The sequence below is a fragment of the Melanostigma gelatinosum genome (genome assembly GCF_949748355.1).
Source record: "Melanostigma gelatinosum genome assembly, chromosome: 14".
NCBI lineage: Eukaryota > Metazoa > Chordata > Actinopteri > Perciformes > Zoarcidae > Melanostigma > Melanostigma gelatinosum.
In genome coordinates, this window is record NC_136647.1 from 8102373 (window position 1) to 8122202 (window position 19830).

Sequence of the window (19830 nt, forward strand, 5' to 3'; positions counted from 1 at the left end):
AAGGACTGTGTCTGCCAATGGGATGGACACAGGCTGCTCCTCTGTGCGTCTTGCTCCGTACTCCAGCTGAATGGACTGCTGGTGCAAGCTGGAGCAGCCGACGGATGGCAGGTGAGAAAGTTTCTTCAGCCAATACAAACCCTGGCACCCGCCTCGTGGGAAGGTGAGGGTGCTGCCGCTCCTGTGGATCTATCTCACGCGGCGACTGGGGGACCCTCGGCACCATCTATGGACCTACTCGACGGCGACCCACAAGAAGCAAGTGGAAACCGTGGTGAAGTCCCCATGAGATCCTGGTGGGAGTCAGTGCAAAGGAACTGGCCATACAGCCCAGGCCAGGCCGAAGTTATCAACCCGCCCCTGTCTTCCGTACAGATCCCAGCGGCCTTCAGGGTCTTTCGCAGCCCTGATGACCCAGGGTACACAGCCACCGCAGCAAACCTACCCGATTGCCGCTTGGAGATGGCAACACGAGAGGGGTGGCTGGGGCCCTGGGAATTAACAACCTGGCGCGAGTTAATTGAGGAGGTGTTTTGTGATCCTGATGTGCCAATACGTGAGCTTGCCCCGGTACCAACAGAAGCTGGTGCTCGCGGCACGAATCTCCAGTATTCCACCACAGATCTGGACGCCTTCCACCACACCGGTGCCAGGACCAAGGAAAAGAGTAAGATTTTCACGGTCACCCCAGAGGGATGGCGCAGAAACGGTGCTATGCAAATACCGGGCTCCTGGGCGTCCAGAGCGCCAACGCCTACATGGGAGACCCGCACAATGCGCGTCATGGTGACGCTGAAAACCGTGATGGTTCCATTCGACGGTGTGTACTCCGTCGGGGTGGAGCTGACCAGAGCGGATGAGGCGGAGCCTCCTCCAGACCCACGCGCAGACGCAAAAGGTTTGACCGCTTGGGCACGGAAGTCATTTCGCAAACTGCAGCGGGGTGGAAAGCCTCGCAGTAGCAGCACTTAGAAAAGTATAGCTGCTGGAAGAAACGGACCTTGATTGTCAACATGTCGCTGCCAAACCCACCAAACAAAGATTGCAGGGACCTATCAATAGTCTCTCAGTCCCTCCTCGCACAAAGAAGGCCATATCTGCAATTGCCGAACGAAAATGTCTTTTTGGACAGACCCCAACGCGATTTTGCCTACCGAAAAGGCCTCTGTGGATCCGGCGCCTATTTCTGCAGCAATGGCGAATATAGGCGCTCGATTGACCTGTCAATACCCGGGAAGGCGGAATTGCTGACTGCTTTTCGCACAGGATGGCAACTCCAATATGACAGAGTCAATCGGACCCATCCGTGGCTGCTGCAGCCAGTCCTCCCTTGTCCTGACCAATCCCCCTGGATCCTGAATACCGTTTTCATCTCAGTTATGGGTCTGCGGTTGAAGTTGCGCTGGGGTCCTAACTATGCTGATTATTTGCAAAACGACTATGTTGATCTTTCGCTGGGTGAAAATGTGATCTGGACCACCAGCCCGGTCATGCGGCGTCTCATAGCGCTCCACGTGAAAAACAGCGCGCGCTGTGTAATTGAGAACCAAGACATAGAGCTGCGTATGGTTCATTACCGCCTGCCAGGCCTTGGCCCACCGAACCCGGACCCATGCCTGACCATGAGGGAATTGCCTCCTTCCAGATTACGGACTACGGGGTTTGGCCGGCTTAACCTTCACGAACCCTTGGCAGCATGGGCTAAAGTAACGGAGCTCCAGACGGACGACGGTCAGCCGTTATACGCATCTCTTGCCAAAGTCCGGATCCTTATCGACCCAGTGGACAGACAGATCTACGCATGGCTGCGGCAAAATAATGCTGTGAACGAGGGTTGCTTTGCACCCCCCCCCTGCTCCCCCTCCTTAATCGTCACCTACTACCAGTGGGTGTGGCGGGGGCTGGACTTAGCCATTGGCAGATACCCATCGGTGCTATATCACCAGCTCCTGAAGGGCAGGATTAGTCAGTGCGATCCTGACTCTCCCCCGCGCCTCAGCTCCGGATGCCTAGCTCCTCTTCCAGAGGTGCTACCGACCAGAGCACTGCAGAATCCGACACCATGGATCTCCCACTACTTCATGGGAGAGTTCATGAATTTAGGCGCTCCTCAACCTTTACCCCCGTCTCCTTAAGACGCCCCGGCAAGCGACTAGACCAATCAAGTAAACGACCTCGGAATGAAAAACGACTATGGCTTTGCTTAATGGCTAAGGTAGTAGCAGTACTTGCAGGACTGTGCTCTGTCCTGGCTATACTGTACTACTATGGTAGTATCCCATGGGCCCTCACTCATGTGAGGGTGTCCTACACTACCACAAAGACGTTCGACCAGACATGTTGGACGGTCGACTCTGGAACGATCGTTCTCTCTCAACTCGCTGGACAGAAGCGCGCCTCGCCCTGGTTGGACCTTGAGGTTGGATCTAATGCAACCCGTCAAGTCCAAGAAGGGGGTGGGACGCCACCGAACCTGACAGCTACTATCATCGCGTGGATGACTATCTGGGATCAGAAAATCAACGATTCAAGAATCAACAACACGGGTGAAGAAACAGACTGGGCAGGCGAATTCCAGAAGGGAATAGAGAATTCGACATGGAGGATAGATGAAGTATCTACGCTAGGAGCGGAGATGAAGATTACGGTAATAATGAAGAAAGCACAAGAAGAAAAACGGGCACAGTGTAATTGGATCTACCCCGAAAACGGTGTCCCAGGCTGGTACTGTTCATGGGCATGTGTCTCATGGTCAGAGCAAGGGAACGAGGGATACTGGAAACCCGAGGTAACCTATGCAGCGAGCCACCGCAATGATACGTGTTTGATGATTTTACCGGCAGACGGAATGTTCTGGGGACACTACAATCTCACCTGTGAGGCCACACAACCGCGACGTAAACCACAGCGGGTGAAAGTTAAAGTGAGGCCAGTGAGGCCACTAGGTAACACCACACTAGGAAACTCCACCGACTGCCAGCGGAGCAACCTCACCAGCCGAGCCATGAATGTCACGCAGCAGAGGGAAGAAGAAGTAGTGGAAGTACAACCTACGGCTTCAGAGACGGTTCCAGAGGAAAAAGAAGAACAGCCGCCGCCGCTATTCAAGTCAAGTGACAGTCTTCGGAGAAATAGAAGCAGGAAATGGACGCAGCATTGTATAAAAAGCAAGCTCCCTCTCCTAGATAAGTGCTTCTGGAATGTGTTCTTTTATTGCGAAGGTCAGAATTACTTCGTAATAACTCCGGTAAACAAACCACAGTATCAGGCTCATAAGTTCATCTATCTACCCGAACCTAATGCCCGGCACGAGGCCTGGCTCAACAACACCCTGCCGTGGATATGGATAACCGAGCTAAAGCATTTCAAAGGAGCCTTCAAGGAGGGATACTCCAGAGCCAGCTACGGCCTTTTGGGACCACGGACAACCGACATGTATGTACAAAAGCTGCCGAAACCCGAGGAGTTAATGACAGCCCCAAGAGGGGATTTCCAAAAGATTGACACTTGTGTGACCAACAAAATGTTCATCGCTCTGAATGGAACAGAGTATCTAGCCGACGGCGCCTCCCCGAGATGCACACTCTGGCAAGAGTGGTATCGGGCTTGGGGAACGTGGCTATATGACTGCACAGGCCTGAAGACGAACCAGACGATCAAAGGAACCCTGCAGGCATGGAAAGAGGCCCACACCCGGGACGACGGTTCAACCTGGTGGGGCCTACAGAAGGATGAAGTGTTAGAATGGGTGGTGCCATGTCTAACTCAAACCAACAACTACTGGGTGAAGTATCAGTACCTGGCCACAGTGTACTCGAAAGAAAGAGACATCTGGCCTGGGGTTTGGAGCCGACCAGAACCATATGTGGGCCCGCGGCCCTGGAAGATGGAATGCAATCGAGGAAACACGACCTGCAACATCAGCCTGGCCGGGGGACATTGTGAGACTGTGCCAGGATGGGAAGACCATTGCCAGACCCACTATGGAGCAGAATATGAAACCCACGTGCAAGAGGTAACCTGGGTGAAGGCTAGAGACGGGAAATGGAGACGGTCAGGGCCTCTGACTAGCAGCTGTACCAACTTAATCCTGGGCCATCGCATGAAAGACAGAGTGAACGTGAACGGCCAAATCATTCCCCCAGTAACCGACCCTACAGTCTTTCTAGCTGAGGGCCACGCCTTCAGGAAAAGCCTCTGCGAGGGTAAAGAAGACAAAGGATTTGAATGGGTAGGAGCTAACCGCCTCTACGGGAACGGAACATGCTACGAGCCAGAAGAACACTGGCTGAGTTGCGGGAGCGGCCGACGAGAGCACGAGTGCAGTTGGATCGAACTAACAGGAGCCTCCATAGCCGGGACCGCAACCATCGTAGTGGAAGAAGTGGCAGGGAAGATTGGAGAAGGATTCTCGGTCATAAAGGGATGGATGGGGAGTTTGTTCTCCTGGCTTTGGCCTTATTTGTTGATGATAATTGGAATTGTCATCTTGGGCCTAATAATCTGTGCCGCCATTAAGGGCGGGGTAGCAGCCACTGTTGCCTCGTGCTTTAAGGGGAAGTTGAAGGATAAAGGAGAAGTGAAGAAGGGACTCCTCCCACGAAGGAAGGAGGAGTCCACCCTCCTATAAAGAGTGAACGACAGGAGCGCCATAGCCATTGCAGACCCGGAACCTCAACCAAGAGCCTCATACTGAAATAAGAACGAATAAACCTAAGAAAGCCAAGATGACCAACATGACCAACACCACAACCCTTGCACCTCCCGGCATGAACACCACTTCTCACCCAGGCATGACCACCTTCGGAGTGAGTATGACCAACACCACAACTATTGTGACTCCAGGCATGACCACCTTCGGAATGAGTATAACTGAAGCATTACAGAACTCCTCCGACACAGCACGCAGATGCAGGCCATTTATTCGCTTAACCGACCTGGACTTTTGGGTCCTTGAGATCATATGGTTCTTCTACTGTTGCATGGGCGAATGGTCCATGAATCAGCCGCTAAGAATACTGGCCCTGGTTGTAGGGTGTCTGAAAACAGCGATTGAAAACATCTATCGAGGATCACTGTGGCTTACCCTGACATGGTTCGCTACATACCTCCTGGGGAGAATCCACATCGACTCTACTCGCTGCGGTCTAGTAAAAGGTGGAATGGTGATCATCTGGCTGGTAATCGACGTCGCTGCAGTTTTCTACAACCCCCTGAAGATGGTCTCGGCAATCGTCGAGGCCTTTCTGGCGGTTACAGCCCTGACGTATCTCGTGGTCATGACCATGGCTATGAAAGAAAGAGGAAGAGGGCGTTGGCTCCACAAGATCGGCGCCATTGCTCTTTGGGGCATAGGTTGGGGCATAACTGTCGCCATCTACTGGTTGGGTTCTGGATCATCAATCGGGATAGCAGCCTGGCTCATGCTGTATGAGCCTTTGTTTCCAAGAAGGGTTAGGCCTACAAGCCCAGGCCTAACACCTCCTCCAATGGTGTTGGCATCTCCATGGCTGCATTCTCTGGCTCTGCGGCGCTCTGCAAAGCGCTCCAATAATGAGAGGGGGCCTTAAAAAAGAATGAAAATAAGACCACCCCCTGCTTGCTAAAGCTTGGCTTGTAAAAATGCGCTGAAAAATGTAATGATTAATGAAGTCTTTGTGTTTAACAACATTCAGGAGGAGGTCTGCTGTGTCCGCTGTGGGATTCCTCCGGAGCTAATGTTGCACCTGTGGGAGGTAAACCAAGCCCTATGGTGCACCCAATGCTACCTGGGGCAATTCCCGGTAGGAGCAGCCAGCGGCCTCTTCTGCAAAGGAAGTACCCCTTATATGCCTGCGATGAATGTAGTCGACTGTATGGAATTAGAGGCTAAAGCAAAACCAGTGTGGACTTCCGCTGGAAGAACTCCACCGGAGGTCCTGCTCTATGCTGATGGTGTATACTGCCCAGTATACACAAAAATATGGGCGTATCCTGATGGCATCCGGGTGTCCAGCACCCACCTCACCGATGGCCGCTTCGTCGTCATTGGACCACGCCTGCCCGCCCTGCAGTATCCACTACCAACTCCAGAAGAAGACGACGACACGGCAAGCATCCCGGGTGTGGAACACCGAGACGTGGGTAGCCAGACGATGCTCGCAGGAGTAGTACCAAATCTAATGGGGATGTGGGGATACGACGAGGACTGCGGAGAGCTGGTGGAGGTAATCCCTGAAGGATTGATAGTTCCAGGCGAGGATGAGGACAAAGCATCAACCAGCCCCGTCCCTACTCCGGCCTCCCTCTCCCCTGACAGCATTCTGAACCAGAATGTGTTGGCCCTGGTGCTGAGCCTGGACGAGCAGATGAAGGATGCCATAGATGACGAGGAAGATGACAACGCCCTCCTGGATCTCCAGCCACCAGGTATGGAAGGCCTGGTGGTGCTCGACAGCTGGCAACACGAATCCGAGCCGGAAGACGACGTTCTCGTCATCACCGCCGAGGACGACGATGAGTTCCTAGAGGATTACTTGGGGCACAATGCGGCAGCTTGAGACCTCAAGAAGGGGGTGTCAAGAAGAGTTGACCTCTCAGCGCTGCCTCGGTAACATGTCGACACATTCAAGGGAGAGAAGTCAGGCTATAAGAGCGCAAAGCATATATTCAACGTTGAAATGTAATCAAACAGATAAAATGTATGAATAATATAACGAAATGTTCTAATCAATTGTGTAACAAATGGTTAACTGCATAGAAATGATTTAAACAAATGTAATGAATGTTTCTGTGTGTTCTGTGGAGCTGAGATAAATGTATTGGGCAAGTATTGGGCAAGAATGACATTGCTGTAATCAAGACCAGATGTTGGGTGTAGTCAAGTGGAAAGATCCAGAAACTGATGTAATAAGTTGAGTCATACAGGCAATGTTCGGCTTAACGCCCTTTCCAGAGGGAGGGGGGATGAGTAATGGACCAAACAGGTGGGGGCTGATCACAGCCCATATGAGGAATATAAGGACATGCTTGCAAAGAGCAAGGCTGGGATTTCATCGCGGATGCCGTACCAAGCGCATCGGAAGAAGATACTAAAGCCTGCAGCTGATGTATTGAGGACTTCGTCTCTGTTCACGGAAAAGAGACCTCTGTTCGTGGACATTGAGATTAAAAGACGAAGGTTCTAACTCTCCCCACCGCTCGCCTCTTAACATCTGGACAACTGAGAAAGCCGCCGCTGCCTGAGAAAGACTTTGTACTGAGTTTTGAGAACAGCTGAACGGGCTCCGTTGCGGAGCGGGAGGATCGAGGGTCAGGCCTGACCTTCGCTCCTAACAACTCCAAAAGAACCTTTTTCATCGCACCATTGGACATCCAGCTCCAACCGAGCCGTCTCGGCGACTAAAACTAATGAGTATAATCGAAGAAGATAATTAAATTGACTAATCATGTGTAGTGACATTTTATGTGAGCTGTAGCTGTAACCCTTGCAAAACTAACTAATATAACCTGCAATAAATATCTAATCTGCATTTAAAGTGAAATTCTCAAGTGCATTAATTTGCTGAGGTAGTAAAGAGTTCCTCGTGACAGTAAAAAGTTAAAGCTATTGTATGTCTAACAACTGAGTTCTGAAAGGTTATCCTAGAGACCGAATCCACTTAACAACCCCTTACGGTTTTAGCAAGAATTAATCCTAGCCGTTAAAACCTAACCTGGCATTTACCAAGAGCACGGATCCATAAGAGGGAAGCTGCCATAACCGACGCGACTGGTGTGAGCGCCCGGGGCCAGGACTGGTCTCTCGGCCGAGTGCGCTCTGACCGGAGGAAGCAGGGTAGACGTCGGGAGTAACGGCAGTTAGCGGAGCCAGGCGAGTTCCCTCGCCAGAACACCAGCTCGAGAATCTTTTAATAGAGAGCTGAGTCAGTAATTAGCCCCGTATCGGGCCAGAAGTACCCAGGATCTAACACTGTGAAGATAGGTCTGGCTGTGCGAGACGACAGACAATGTGATAATGAAGCTCAATCATCATTTCCCATGGAGGATGGAGCTACAAACTATAGACTTAGACCAAATGACTGGAAAAATAACCAAAAAGCGAGACTGCAGACGAAAGAAAGAAAGAGAGACAGAGAGAGAAAGTCTGCAATGGCACTCCATTATGTTGGCACAAAGGGGTAAGAGGGGTCAGATGAGAGATTGGGGAGACAAAGGGTGAAGATTGACTGAGAATTTATGAAACAAGTGGATGTAAACTGAACAAAAATGAGACTCGTCACTGGAGGGAAAAGGAGATGAGAAGAAAGAGAGAGACAATAAGGCCCAATGTTGCTTATGATGACAAAGAAAATAATTAATGAAGTCATTTTATAAAAGATGAAAAACGGATCATCATTTTTCCGATGATGATAATGGGGGAATTAAAATGAAATGAAGCGCCATTTAACCTCAGATCCTCGAGTTTGCAAGCAGAGCCATCCAAGATATGACTGAAACCATCACAGAGCAGCACAGGGTCAGGATTACTACCGTCATGAGGAGACATTCAGTAACCTGTCAGCAATTACATTTGTGAAAGTAACATTCCCAACCTTGTGTGTGTGTGTGTGTGTGTGTGTGTGTGTGTGTGTGTGTGCGTGTGTAACAGATGGATACTGAGTGAACGTGTGTGACAGAGATAGCGGCTGGTGAGCGCTCTGCTGGGCAGTGATAATGATTGTGCGATTGTTTCGCGATTACGGTCTTTGATTACAGTTAGTTGATTTTAGATCATTTATCACTGGACACTGTGTATGTTGCTCCTCACAAGTTTTGGCAGGATGCACTTGTGTTACCATGCCTTCATCAATTTTTCAAATGTTTACAGTGCGTATGCTCATAAACTTCAATGTTTTGTCCTTTCATTTCTATGACAACACCCAGCCACAGAAATCAACTTCTTTTTGGGTCAGATTCTTTCCTAAACTCAATATTGTTTTGTTCAATTTCACATCATACCAATACTTATTCCAGAGTGTTGTAAATTTGTCTAAATCTGCCTTTCAGAAGTTGCCACATCCTTCTCTCCGTACGCCTTCCACCCTTTGACTGTAGAGTTGAGTTGTTATCTCTATTGATGTGGCAGCACTCTACTGTATGTGCGGCCTGTATTTTCCTCTACTGCTGCACGGCGCCAAGATTTTTTGCGGCTTCAGGCTGCTCGCTCGGTTGCTTTCAGATTAAAAACCACTCTATTTTTCTCACTGTAAAGAATCACCTGGTTGTAGGCTCTCATTAATCACCCATGTTTGCCCACTGGGGACGTGAATGTTTAAAATCAGCACGAAAACTGCAGCTGGAGACTGCTGCTGATAATTGATTTCACCCTCATTTTGAATTCTACCAGCATTTTGGTAAATCCAAGAGCCACTTTTACCCTTTGCATCGACGTTCTATTGATATTTATCAATAACGTTTTTAGTAACATTGTTTGCTGTTCCAGTTCATGAACGTACAAAGGATGGATAATGAATTAATGGGTCAAAGGTAAAGAGATAATGGAGGAATAGCTGTAGGATTCATTGACAGATATGTGGATTGATTGATGGCTGTGAGCAGACCTGAAGATAATATTACGGACCGGGAGTTGCAATATGACCAAAAAAGGGGAATGCATGAATGCTGTTGTTTCATCTCTACAACTTATGAAATAAATGCTACAGCTGTTTTTTTCCAAACTTTGAACATTTCTCATTTATCTTGTAACATTTATTGATAAGCAGGATAATTAAAAGAAAGTTGTAAATACTGTATAAAGAACAGTGTGTGCACTGATGGCCTGGCCGCTCAGTGTGAGCTGTGAGAGACGGACCAGAGTTGTTGTTTCAGAGAAGGAGCATTCGTTTGCATCATGATGAATGTTTAAGAGAGCAGTCTGTGTTCGGTGGGTTGAAAGTGATAATTTGCAAGTGTCATTAATGAATGCTAACGGAAGCTGGTGCCCGTCCAAAAAAACTAACATTTGAAGAGGAGGCTTGATTGGTAATCAACCCAAGTCCCCATTGTTACAACTGGGGCACTGCTGGTCTAGGTTAGACATTAATGGGTAATGTTCAAACCTACTAGAACTTCAAACCATACTTGCAAATTCATTGCATTGTTCTGTTCCCAATCCACCCCTACTGCTACAAATTGTTTCTTCCGCATTTTCAACTTGAAACGAGAATAAAAGCGAGTGCCAGTGGTATTACCGGTACATTTATCCTCGGAACTTGCGCTAATTTTGCCAAAGTACCTCTTCTCAACGCTCAGGAAAAAGCCTGCGGCTGTGCTTCTGAAACACATGGTGAATTATACACGCAGAGGCTTGTATTACATACATTTTAAGACAATTACTTTATAGTCACTTTATAATAGACACCCTGAGATTTACAGTAAAGACCCTAGGGCTGGAGGAGAGGAGAAAATCAATAGATGGAAAGAATGAGGGACAGCAATAGGGAAATAAATGTGCTGCTAGAAATAGAAACTCCTGTCACCAAGCTGTGTCACTCTCAGAAGGGCAATGAAAGAACACCTGCTTGTACAGAAGAGAGGAATTTCCACTCAGAGGACACACAAAACAAAACAATGTGAGTGCAGAAGTACACTCAGCGTGGCGCGGGACCCTTAAATACGGGGGTGAAAGCACGTTGGCATAAAAGAAGTGGCTGGTTTGAAGAAGCTGAACAGTCAAACGTGTCATTTCACGCTGCCTTGCGACGAACTAATTATGCTGCATCAAGAGAAATACAGGGAGAAGAAGAGCGAGGGAAGAGGGAGGGGGAAGAAATGCTTTATTCTCATTATCTATTATGTCAACCTTGCAAATATGGCTTGAACAAACAATCTGCTTAGAAACACACGCCTTTTGCATTCTGAATGTGCTGAATTTTCATCTGGCAGCTGATGTCTTTGTCCAGAGCTCATTCCCAGGGACAGTTCAATCAATATCTGACCAACTGAGCTTCTACCCAGCGAGAAACCCGACAGCTGAGATGTAAAGCAGGCTCCTGCAGGTTCACACTGGACCAGCATCTGTCACGCTGAAGTGTCCTTGGGCAAGACTCTGAATGATGTCAAATGACCTCTCTTTGCCCCGCAGATTTAATAAAATAAAATATAATCTCTTTATCGGGATAAACACATTATCACTTTTATCCTGTGATGGCATCAGGTTGTAACTTGGCGCTGGGCGCTGCTCCATTAACAATAAAATAAGACCAACTTTGTGGACCCAAAGAGCATTTCTGAGCTTTTGAACCAAAATAGAATCCATTTCATAGCAGTGATATCAGCTCTGAACCAGAAAATAGACTCACGGGGTACAGCCAGCGCCTCATCTTCCCTCTTCTCTGATTGATTCCTCTATGGCGCTACACATCGGTCTGATTCTCAAGGGAAAAACAAACTCTTCCTTGCTGTTCTCTCACTGTTGTCGCTCGGTGGATTAAACACTCACTCATATAATCACAACTTTCCTTGGGATTGTAGCAAAAGCATTTGAGAGTTAAGTGCATTAATGATCACTAGCATACAGTAACTGTATGATCTGAGGCTTATACATAGAAGCTTGTGCTTTATATGTTGTTATGGCACCATTTGACAAAGACCTTATGTACTATCATTGCCATTCACTCTACAAAAAGAAACAAATTGGACGAACAGCATTATTGATATGAATCAACCAAACTGGGTCCAGTTAGCATCAGAACCGCAGTAATCTTGTGTATTAAAATAGTGTATTGATAGATTAGCTGTGGACCAGTGCTATAAGTAATACAAGTTAATGTTAGGTCAGAGTAAAACACGTTTAGAGAGGGAGAAATAAATGCTACATTTCTTTACAAAATCCTCTAAAGCTAACATTTGGTATTTTACAGCCACATGTTAAATAATGTTTAAATTTCATGAATCCACTGGAGGACAGTATGACACAATGATTATATGAAAAAAAAAAAAGGAAATTTCAACGCTATCACGAAATAAGCTTTGATGGTATGTAAGAAGTGTCTGAGTGCATAAAGTTCACACATTATGTAGCTTAACTCTAATGACAATGATTGTCAAAACAAATGCTGAAAGGACTGGATTTAAATTATTTACAATCAGTGAGTTTATCTTTCACAACTGTTCTTGGTGTTCTCTGGCCCTATTGTTAGATTACGTACATAATTTGCATTATTTCAAGATATTACAACTGGTCCGACCAGTTGTCTGTTCAGTACAAATTAAATTACACTTAAAATTACTGCTGACTTGCCAAAATATCGAAATAGGAAGAACAATAAGTTAGCAAGAGAGAAAAAACGAAACATAAAAAAAGCATTGAACAGACATGCAAATGAAAAAGCAACACGAGAAGGGAGAGACAGGAAGAGAAGGCGTACAGAGCGAGACACGGTGACGAAGGGATGCAGATGGCAGAGTCGAGGTGGGAAGCAGAAGAAAGAACTGACGGAGAGGAAGTGATGGATAGAAGAGGTTTATTTGCTTTTGTTGTGCCAGCATCATTTATCTCAGGTGAACAGCCTCCCAGTGCTGAGAGGCTGTATGACAGAAATCAATCAGAGGGCAATCGTCCATACACTTCCCGTGATGCCCCAACCCATCGATACAGACATTAGGAGGGGACTGCTACAGGAGAGATACATGGGGAGAGGAGGAGAGAAAGCTGGAAAGAAATGGAGGACAAGAAAATAAATCAAAACGGAAAAAGGGAGAAGAGATGGCAACGTATTGTGCATGTGTGTGCCCTTTATATCATCCCCAAACACTCCACAGTCTGTAGCCTTTCCCTAATTTTGAATCTCTACTCAATGAGGAAACATTTACTTTTTCTACAGAAGACCTGACATGATGATCTTATCTGCTGCAATATTATGGGAACAAAAGAAAATCGTGCTCCATGAGTTTAAAGACATTTGAAATTAAAACCGTTGATGGGGTTTAATGGGGTTTAATGGGGTTGAATGGGGATGGAAGAAGACAATATAATTAAAGAAGCTTGCTCATGTGCTCAGTCATTCAGTGCTTACTGCAGTGCTTACTTACTAGAGTGTGTCCTGATGTGGACAAGCATCACAAGTCAAATGGCTATGTTCAGGTTAATAGATAGTGTGGTGATATATAGGTCAATGGTTGGGGCGAAATTCTGCAAATCTTAGGGAAAATTCAAAATCAGAAATCCGGGTGGCAAAGCATGATTGATGATATGTGGATAGAAAATTGGGTTTGTTCTGAATGTGTTTGAGTGCGTGAGCGTAGGTTAATTCTAGTTAATTGTGAGCACAGTGAGAGTCAGCCAGGTCTTTTTACTGACCAGAGCTAACACAAGTTGTGAAGCTACCCGCTGAGATCAATACATCAGAGCCCGGAGCACCTGTCAGGAAGCATTCTGTGTGCGTGTGTGTGTGTGTGTTTGTGTGTGTGTGTGTTTGTGTTTGTGTGTGTGTGTGTGTGTAATAGCATGTGACATCAGTCAGACCTCTTGCCCACTTCCCTGGAAGAGAAACAACATGAGATCACATGAATCAACTGCTGCACAGTACAACACAAGGCACCGACACACACACACACACACACACACACACACACACACACACACACACACACACACAGGATGTGTGTGCTGAGTGATGCTGGCCAGAGGCACGGCCGACAGTCTGACACCTCTGATGACACGAATGGGAACCCTACCTGACATCTGCCTCCCTTTCACTGCCCAATGGCATACAGATAATGGTTCCAAGGCCAATGTGACTTACACACAGAGGGATGACCACAGGCGTCCTCACCTGCCATTGGTGCATACTTTACACACACACGCCGCACTACAACATGTATAATATAGCCTATATGGAGGAAGTGAGGCGCCAGTGAAAAACACAAACACACCTGAAAAAAGGCTCTCGCCTATGGTGCATCATCTGTCACGTGTTACACACATGTGCCTGTACTGTGACAGCCACCGTACACGTATGCATTCCTATGTGCATAAACACACACACACACAACATCCTGCCCTCAGCCCTGAAGGAAAGCGTGACGTTACTCTCACATGAGAGCACAGCATGCCACATATACTACATTAGGCCTACACATACTGTGGACAACATCTACATTTACACCCACCTGCCGAAGCATGTTCAGAAACACACACACGGAAACTGAGAAAGATTAAGGAGTACAGAAACGCACAAATAAACTTCGTTTTATGTACAATTCTTTTCTTTACTCTTTTTGTTACCTAATTTGCAATCTGGGCATGAACGTAACACAAGTCATAAGCACATTATTAATTCAGTCTTCTTGCCATAACAAAGTCATATAACTAAGTTATATGACACTAAAACACTAGATTTGCTCAGCAAAGATTTTCCCTGCCGTAAATGTAAACAGTTAAACACAATCTCACTCAGGAAGCAAAGTCTTTTCTGTTGGTCCCTGTGGCTGTTTTGGGATTAACTGCCATGCTCAGGAATCCAAGGCAAGCGCTCCTGGCACACTTTCTTGCCCAATTTTAGCCTGAGGGTCCAAGTTTGAGCTGGCTGCCTTCCAGCCATAAGTCCTCTTGTCTTTCTTTTGGGTTGCTGTTTTTACATGTAACAATGCAGGAGATCTATTGAACATGTCGCGATGTACAGTCAAGTTTGAATAGATTCCCGGTACTATGATCTGTCAGCGGATTTAAGTTGGATCTTTTATCATTTACTAAATAGTTCGCTCTTCTTTCTTACAAATCCTTTTGTAAATGACACGCTTTTTAATGCAGATTTAAAGCGATGTCTCAGTCTCGAGAATTGTACATAGGGTGCCACGAGTTACTAAATTAAACATTAGTATTCAGACACATTCTTGCTTCAGTAGCCGCGCCTCCTCCTCGACTCCTGTCATTAATTCTGCATTTTTCCAAAAAGTCTGACGTGCCCACGTGCACGTGCCCACGTGATTGACAGGAAGTGGGGACACGCTCTCCCTTTGGTATCTCCTGACTGACATGAACATAGAACATCAGGTTATTTTCTGAGTGAGCGGATCATTCAGTAGTGTCGCATACTTGTCATCGTGAGAAACTGTCAACATCCTGGCATTGTGAGTGCTAAACTTCCTCTTCTATGATGATGACTAGACAGGAAATTGGTCATTCTCTAACGATCATGTATGCTTTTTTCACAAGATGTACAAATACAATGCCCCAGTAAGTGGAGTGCCAAGGTATGATGGGGAAATGTATCGCAGTTCCTGCAGTTTAAATGACCTCAAGAGCTGAAAGTGAAGCTAACTTTCAAGTAGAAATTTTCCCCTAGAGTGATGGATGCAGGCATCCGTTGGGCCAGTCACAAGTAACAAGATGCATAATTCCTCCCCAGTATAATTAAAATCCATCAATTTATGTGCCAGCTATTGCCTTTTCACTCTGAAACCTTGACCTTTAATTATGGCACCTCTATCAGAATACATTTTGAATCTCTAGAGCACACTGTCAAAATGCATCATTAACCTACGGTTAGACAAAATAGCCTGAACTTTAGGATCCTTGCATTGGATCAAGTTATGCAACGTTTTTTTTTTGAGGAGTCCTAAAATGGAGAGGAGTTACTGTGTGATGCAGAAAAATGTACCTGACTTCAGTGATTCGCCTGTAAGAAGCAATAAAAGATAGAAATTAGTTCAACCAGACAGAAAATGAGACAAAAATAACTGAATGAACATTACATAAACAGTGATTACATTGTCACCTTAATTACCAAGATATTATAACCAGAAATGAGAAATGAGAATGAGAAAATTCAGTCTTTACATTTACACTTTTTTTTTTTAAATTTCAATTAGCAGGGTAAATTGGTTTTACCACTAACATGACTGAATGTGCTACAAAGCATCAACACTGCACGCTGATACATCCTTCTGGGAACCTAATTAAAGTATCACTGTGTAGCTGAGAGAGGCGATACAACTCAATAACCTATTTTACAAATCAGTGCTTGGATTCTAAAGTCCCTGTATGTGGTGGTCCCAATTGAATTATTTGTTGAACAATTTGTCATGAAGCTTAAGGTTTGACAGGAAATCTAAAGCGATCAATCAGCCCCCTCCCTGGTAGTCTTAAGTGTTAGCTAGGCTAATAGCGAGACACACTACCTGTAAATTAAAGCAGCGTCTTGCTGTCAAGACTCACTGTGTCATGAGCTACACAGAGGTTTAATCAGAATGTCATATAGTGTACAGATGAAAGGCCACACACACACACACACACACGCACACACACACACACACACACACGCAAGGCTCTTTAAGACATTTGTTACAGCTGCTTTAGCCGTCTCATCGTGTTAATGTTATTTGGACGGGCAGATTGGCTACTGGCAGACTAAACAATTCACCAGAGTCTGGGGCCATTTTTCAAAACACCAATTACGAGTTTGTATCTCATCGTGTCATCGATCAGAGAGCTAGCTATTCACTCAGAGTGGCATAAATTAACTCATGTGTCCCTAAACAAAGGTTTGGGGGGGAGACGTAATTGCACCCATCATGGGGTTATGTCCTTTATCCAGCAACTGTATAACAAACAGGCTGATACATTTCTAATTGTATGTGTACCTTTTAAATCACACGATTAGAGCTTAGTGTATTCTCTATATTGTGTGTGTTTGTGCATGTGCGAGCTGTAAAATGCCTGTGGTAATGGAAAAGATCCAGAGCTGCTGTGGGTGACAAAGGATGTAGCGTTCCATTTCTGTCACTGGCTTGGATTTGTGATGTTTATTTAATATACAGTAGGCAGCAGTGTGTGTGTGTGTGGGTGTGTTTTATCCATCTTGTGGGGACTAAATCAGTTTACAGTCACATCGTGGTGATTTGCCTTCCTTATGGGGACAAACATATCTATCCCTCATAACGTACATCATTACATTTTAGCGTGAAGACTTGGTTTAAGGTTTACGATTAGGCTGGTAGCAATATATATATATTTATATATATATTTTATTTTTATTTTATGGACTTAATATGTGTCCTTAGAATAACAGTTGGTGCAAGTGTCAAAGTCGTCCATATAAATATTTCTTCAGTTTATACTGACATAAATATAGTTACAATATGTGGTAACTGTTTTATGAGTGGTACTCAGAGGAACACATATTGGTTGGATGAATTGATTTCTGTTACGCTGCCTCTCCGAAAACAAGCCAAATATATTGCTGAGGACAGGAAGTAAAAACAGGGGCGCCATTTATTTTAAGCAGCATTATTTATAGTCTTGTTCTATCTCGTTTGAAGTGAAATGCCGCACATGAAAAGAAACAACACTGCTATTGAACTTGATGAGTAGAGGATGCATCAAAAGCGGAAGCCTGCGCTCATGTTTGAGGGGGCGGGTCTCAAAATCTGAATGGAGGAACGTCGCCTGTGTGTGTGTGTGTGTGTGTGTGTGTGTGTGTGTGTGTTTGCCTTTCGGGGTTTTGATCTCTCTCCTCACTAAACAGAGTGGAGTCCATCAGCAACAGATACCCTTTCAATTATTCAGGAGGTTAGCATGAAAATAAATGGCTTCTTCCTGCAGTGAGAGGTTGCTGCTCTGGTTCCAGTGAGTCTTTCAGCCTTTCGCTGTACACCCACACAGAGGGCAGGCTGGGCAACAGATTTCTTTCAGCTATGATTGCGGATCACTGCATTTTTTCTCGTTATTGATTCAAAGACCACAACTTCTGGGCAGCTGCCTCAAACTCATCATCAGTGAGATATCTCTCAACTTTTGTATGACTCACTGGAAGTTCCAGGTCAGGTGAAAACAGTCGTGGTACTCAAGTGTAATGATGGTATGTTTGAGAGATAATCAGTTTAATAGAAACTCTCATCTGACCTGACACCACTTCAATTCCAAGCATTGCACACAATTTGAAAAAACGGTACTCTCACGGTACTTAAACTATAACATGTAGTTAAGACCTGTAATACATTGAAAAGGTATCATTTTAATGCTGCTGAAACGATGTCACCTAGACATCTCTGAACCTGGAAAATCACTACATCAAAGCTCACTCGGCTATTTTATATATTATTATTTATTTCTAATAAAACGACTCCAGTCATGTTGATTGGAAGGTTTTTAGTGTTTGCATGTATAATATCTGTAGAGTTTAACCTCTTCTCATTATTAAATTGCCAGACTCTAGTTTTACACGTTGTTTGCCGGTAACAATATTGCTACAATATAGTGTATAATGAAGTTGAAATACCATTGTCATTAGAGTTTTACTGTAAAAGCATTCTTAGAATGTAAATCTGGACGTTCGTGGTGTGTTTTGCAATTGGTTGTAGCTCTTTCACTTGTTTCAAGTAACAGCATGGATCTATGAGGGTAGCTCTCTGAACAATGTACAGTAGGAGTAGGCTTGTCCCACAGACAGCCAGCTCATTTCCATATTTAGACGAGAAGCAAGCCAGGTGTCTCTGATGTCACGCCACTTTGTTCCAGGTGATAGCCATTTGGCTAAAGCTGACCTTCCCTTTTGTCTGTCTTCAGTGCTTCTTACATTGTCTTTCTTCTCCTGTCTGACTAATTTGTGGCTCTCTTTGTGTCACCGTCTCGTTTTACTCTTCATGATGATCGGCCTCAAAAGAAAGAAAAGGGGGAAAGAAATAGCTCTGCCTTAACTCTAACGTAAGCTTCCTCTCCTGGTTTTGTCTCTTTCCAGGTGGTCCATCACGTTGGTCCTCCCCTGGATGCGACTGCTGCTGCAAGAACCACAAGGGTGACAACGAGGGCGAGAGCGGCACCTCGTTCAACGAGCTCTCCACCTCCAGCTCTGAGAGCCAATCAGAGGCCAGCTCTCCCCAGGGAACAGTCATCTGCGGCCCGGTCAGCCGCCAGTCACACCCCCACGCCAACGTCCAAACCCTGGACAGGCCGCTGAAAAAGGGCCCCATCGCCATGCTCCAGCAGTCCGAGCAGCGGCGGAAGAGTGACTTGTTGCGCACACTCACCGCGAGCTCCCGCGACACCAGCACGTGCAAGAAACGTCCAGCAAAAGAGAAGCCGACGGTCGAGGAGGAGTTGGAAAAGTGCATTCAAGACTTCCACAAGATCAAGATCCCAGAGAGGTTCCCCGAGAAGAAGTACATGTGGCAGGCCGACTTGCTGAGAAAGTACCGCGTCTGAGCCAGGAAACTGGACAGAGGGTGCAGACACATGAGGCCAAGGATCAGTTTACATGTTTTTTGATCATGACTTTTGCAACAAAAGGGAGATAACACCAAACTCATTAGAATCCGGTTACTGGGAGAAATGTCACCTTCATGCCAGTAGGTTGAAAGTCTACACAGAAGCTAGTAAAAAGCATAAAAACCAGACTGTTCTCTTATTGACATAGTACGTATGTGTGTGTATGTAGTTTAGGTCTACTGTATGTACTGTACGTATGTGCCGCACTTGCTGAATGCTTCAGAGCCTTGAATAATTATATCCCTGAGGACTAATCCAATGTGGGTGAAAGACAACCTCCATGAGCCGATCAACCAACTGAAGGCTTGCTCATGGCAACAATGGGGGTTACCGAGGGTTACTGGACTATACACACTGTCATCCGTCATAATTTCCATGGAAAACCATCACCGGAGCTACAGTTTTAGTCCACAGAGACGAACTGATTTAGTATGTGAATGTGTGTGTTAATGTGTGTGTGTGTGTGTGTGTGTGGGTGTGTGTGTGAGCACCCAGGCGGCCTAGAGGGCATGAATAAATCTACATCAGGAACCATTAATAATTCATGCTGTCTCGACAGTGCTCTCACTATAAATACTCTTAGAGCGCTCCGCTGCCAGGTT

At 45.8% G+C, this 19830-nt stretch overlaps 1 protein-coding gene across 1 annotated transcript in view; it reads left to right on the top strand.

Moving 5' to 3' along the window:
- Positions 1–19165, top strand: part of kctd16b (potassium channel tetramerization domain containing 16b) — a gene marked incomplete at both ends in the record, with an annotated part of 79732 nt that extends 60567 nt beyond the window's left edge. Inside the window, one exon of the mRNA XM_079284196.1 lies at positions 18702–19165. Within this exon, the coding sequence (XP_079140322.1) occupies positions 18702–19165 (464 nt within the window). The remainder of the gene's footprint in view (positions 1–18701) is intronic.
- Positions 19166–19830: the final 665 nt, after the last annotated feature.